Here is a 2,410-nt window from a genome sequence, read left to right as displayed (position 1 = left end):
TCTGTGAAGCAACTTAGTGAACTAATGGAGCACGGGTAGGGAATTGAATTTTTATCCATTTACTGTTTCATATCCTATTTTATACATAGTAATATTAACGCATATTTCTTTGATACAGTAACATCACCTATTTGAAGGATTTGGATTTGGCTCGCCGTGATTACACTGTGAAGGTTCGTGTACTCCGTTTATGGAAGCAACCCATGTATAACAATCCAGAGCAGTTTTACTCAATCGAAATGATCGTTGTTGATGAAGAGGTATATATTTCTCATATCAAGAAGAGGTTTTTGAAATAACAAACAAATTGAAATATTTTACATCTCAAACAAACTTATAACCTTTGCATCCAGTCAGTTTGTTAAAGTTTTGGTTATCTAATTACTTATCCGTTTAATTTAAAGTGTTATCCTTCTGCTTATGAACATCTCACTGTAACATGTCAAAATGAAGTTTCCTGTCTCTTTTGTCTGTAATCTCCGTAAAGTATTTATATTTTTTGTGCTTATTATCCTTATTATTTTTACTTTTCATGTTTTATTTGACAGGGAACCACCATGCAAGCCAATGTTCTCCGAAGATGGTTTCCGAGATTTGAACAACTTTTGAATGAATCAGGTATATTATTAAAACCTTTTAAAGTTGTTAAACTTATATTTAATGCAACAACTTGCCTGTTTAACTGTTTCATATTAACTTATTTACAGCTGCCTTAGTTATAATAAAATGTTATTTTTTACATCCACATATTGTAAAACTAAAAGGGGGTTATAGCTTAAGTATATTCAATAACTTATAACCGTTGAAATAAGCAACTGCCATGTATATTTGAACAATGTTTGGTTATGCATAAAGTTGCATGTTTAATTGTTACATAAAGAGTTATTCACAGCTGTGTTAGTTTTAAACAAACGTAGTTATGAAATTTTAGTTTTTGTATTTATGTGTATACATGGCAGATTATGGAGGTTGGTTGTTTATGTGTTTTTTTTTTAAATTATTTTTAGTCACATGTCATTAATTTAGGACTTCTAATATCATGTTACCCCTAGAAAGTTATGAGTAGTTCCAAATGTTAAAACGTCAACTTTTGACCATATTCTCATTTACAGCTGCCTTAGTTATGATAAAAAAAAATTTTTTACATCCACATATTGTAAAACTAAAAGGGGGTTATAGCTTAGGTATATTCAATAACTTATAACCGTTGAAATAAGCAACTGCCATGTATATTTTAACAATGTTTGGTTATGCATAAACTTGCATGTTTAATTGTTACATAAAGAGTTATTCACAGCTGTGTTAGTTTAAAATAAATGTAGTTATGAAATTTTAGTTTTTGTATTTATCTGTATACATGGCAGATTATGGAGGTTGGTTGTTTATGTATTTTTTTTAAATTATTTTTAGTCACATGTCATTAATTTAGGACTTGTAATATCATGTTACCCCTAGAAAGTTATGAGTAGTTCCAAATGTTAAAACGTCAACTTTTGACCATATTCTCATTTAAGTCCCTTACATGTTTCTATTTTATACATCATAAATTATTTGTATACTTCCATTTTCCGTATCCTTAAATTTATTTAAAAGAAATTATTTACATCCACATAGTGTAGAACTAAATGGTACTTATAAGTTAAGGTATATTCAATAACGTATATTCAATTGTATTATCATCTTATCCCTAATAAGTTATGAGTAGTTTCAAATGGAACAACCACAAGTTTTGACCACATTCTCATTGAAGTACCTTATATGCTTATATTATAAACATCATATAATATTTGTATACTTACATTTACCTTATCCTTAAATTTATTAAAAATAAATTGGTGACATCCACATAGTGTAGAACTAAAAGGTACCTATAACTTAGTTATATGCAATAACTTATAACCTGTATAAATAAGCAACTGCATAATATATTTGTACATTGTTTGGTGGTTTTAATTTTAAGTTAATAATACAACATTCAATTGTAACTTTAGTATTTTTAGTTTCTAAATATTTTTTAAATTTTAAGTTTTACATACCAACTTTTTTACATGTACCTTACATGTTCACTTTTTATTGTTTTTTAAATTCTTTTATGTTTATTTTTCAAATTTTCTAACAGATTGCTATTTCATTGTCAAACCCACTATTGGGTTAAATGAGTCCAAGTACAAGTATGTGGACAACAAAAACAAGCTGGGAATCTACTGTGATACCGATGTGTATCCATGTAAGGATTTCAATGGTCCCATCTATGGGTTCTCATTCACATCCTTTAAGGATATCATCGACAAAACTGTTCCAGAAAACAAATCTATAGGTGACTAAAAACCTCATACATGTTTTTTAGTTAAATTTTTAAATACTGTAATATGTTTTCACATTTAACCCGACTGTCATTTTCTAGATGTTA

The 2,410-nt window shown here is 28.2% G+C and overlaps 1 protein-coding gene across 1 annotated transcript; it reads left to right on the top strand.

Annotated features, from left to right (window-relative positions):
* LOC118480994 lies at nucleotides 1-2,325 on the top strand. The gene is made up of 4 exons (XM_035976058.1): nucleotides 1-35; nucleotides 119-260; nucleotides 549-618; nucleotides 2,120-2,325. The coding sequence occupies exons 1-4, from the start codon at nucleotides 25-27 to the stop codon at nucleotides 2,323-2,325; spliced, it is 429 nt and encodes a 142-aa protein (XP_035831951.1). The 5' UTR covers nucleotides 1-24.
* Nucleotides 2,326-2,410: the final 85 nt, after the last annotated feature.

This window comes from Helianthus annuus, chromosome 8 (genome assembly GCF_002127325.2).
Source record: "Helianthus annuus cultivar XRQ/B chromosome 8, HanXRQr2.0-SUNRISE, whole genome shotgun sequence".
Classification (NCBI taxonomy): Eukaryota; Viridiplantae; Streptophyta; class Magnoliopsida; order Asterales; family Asteraceae; genus Helianthus; species Helianthus annuus.
Note: the sequence above shows the minus strand (reverse complement) of the source record. Positions and strands in the feature narration are given on the sequence as shown.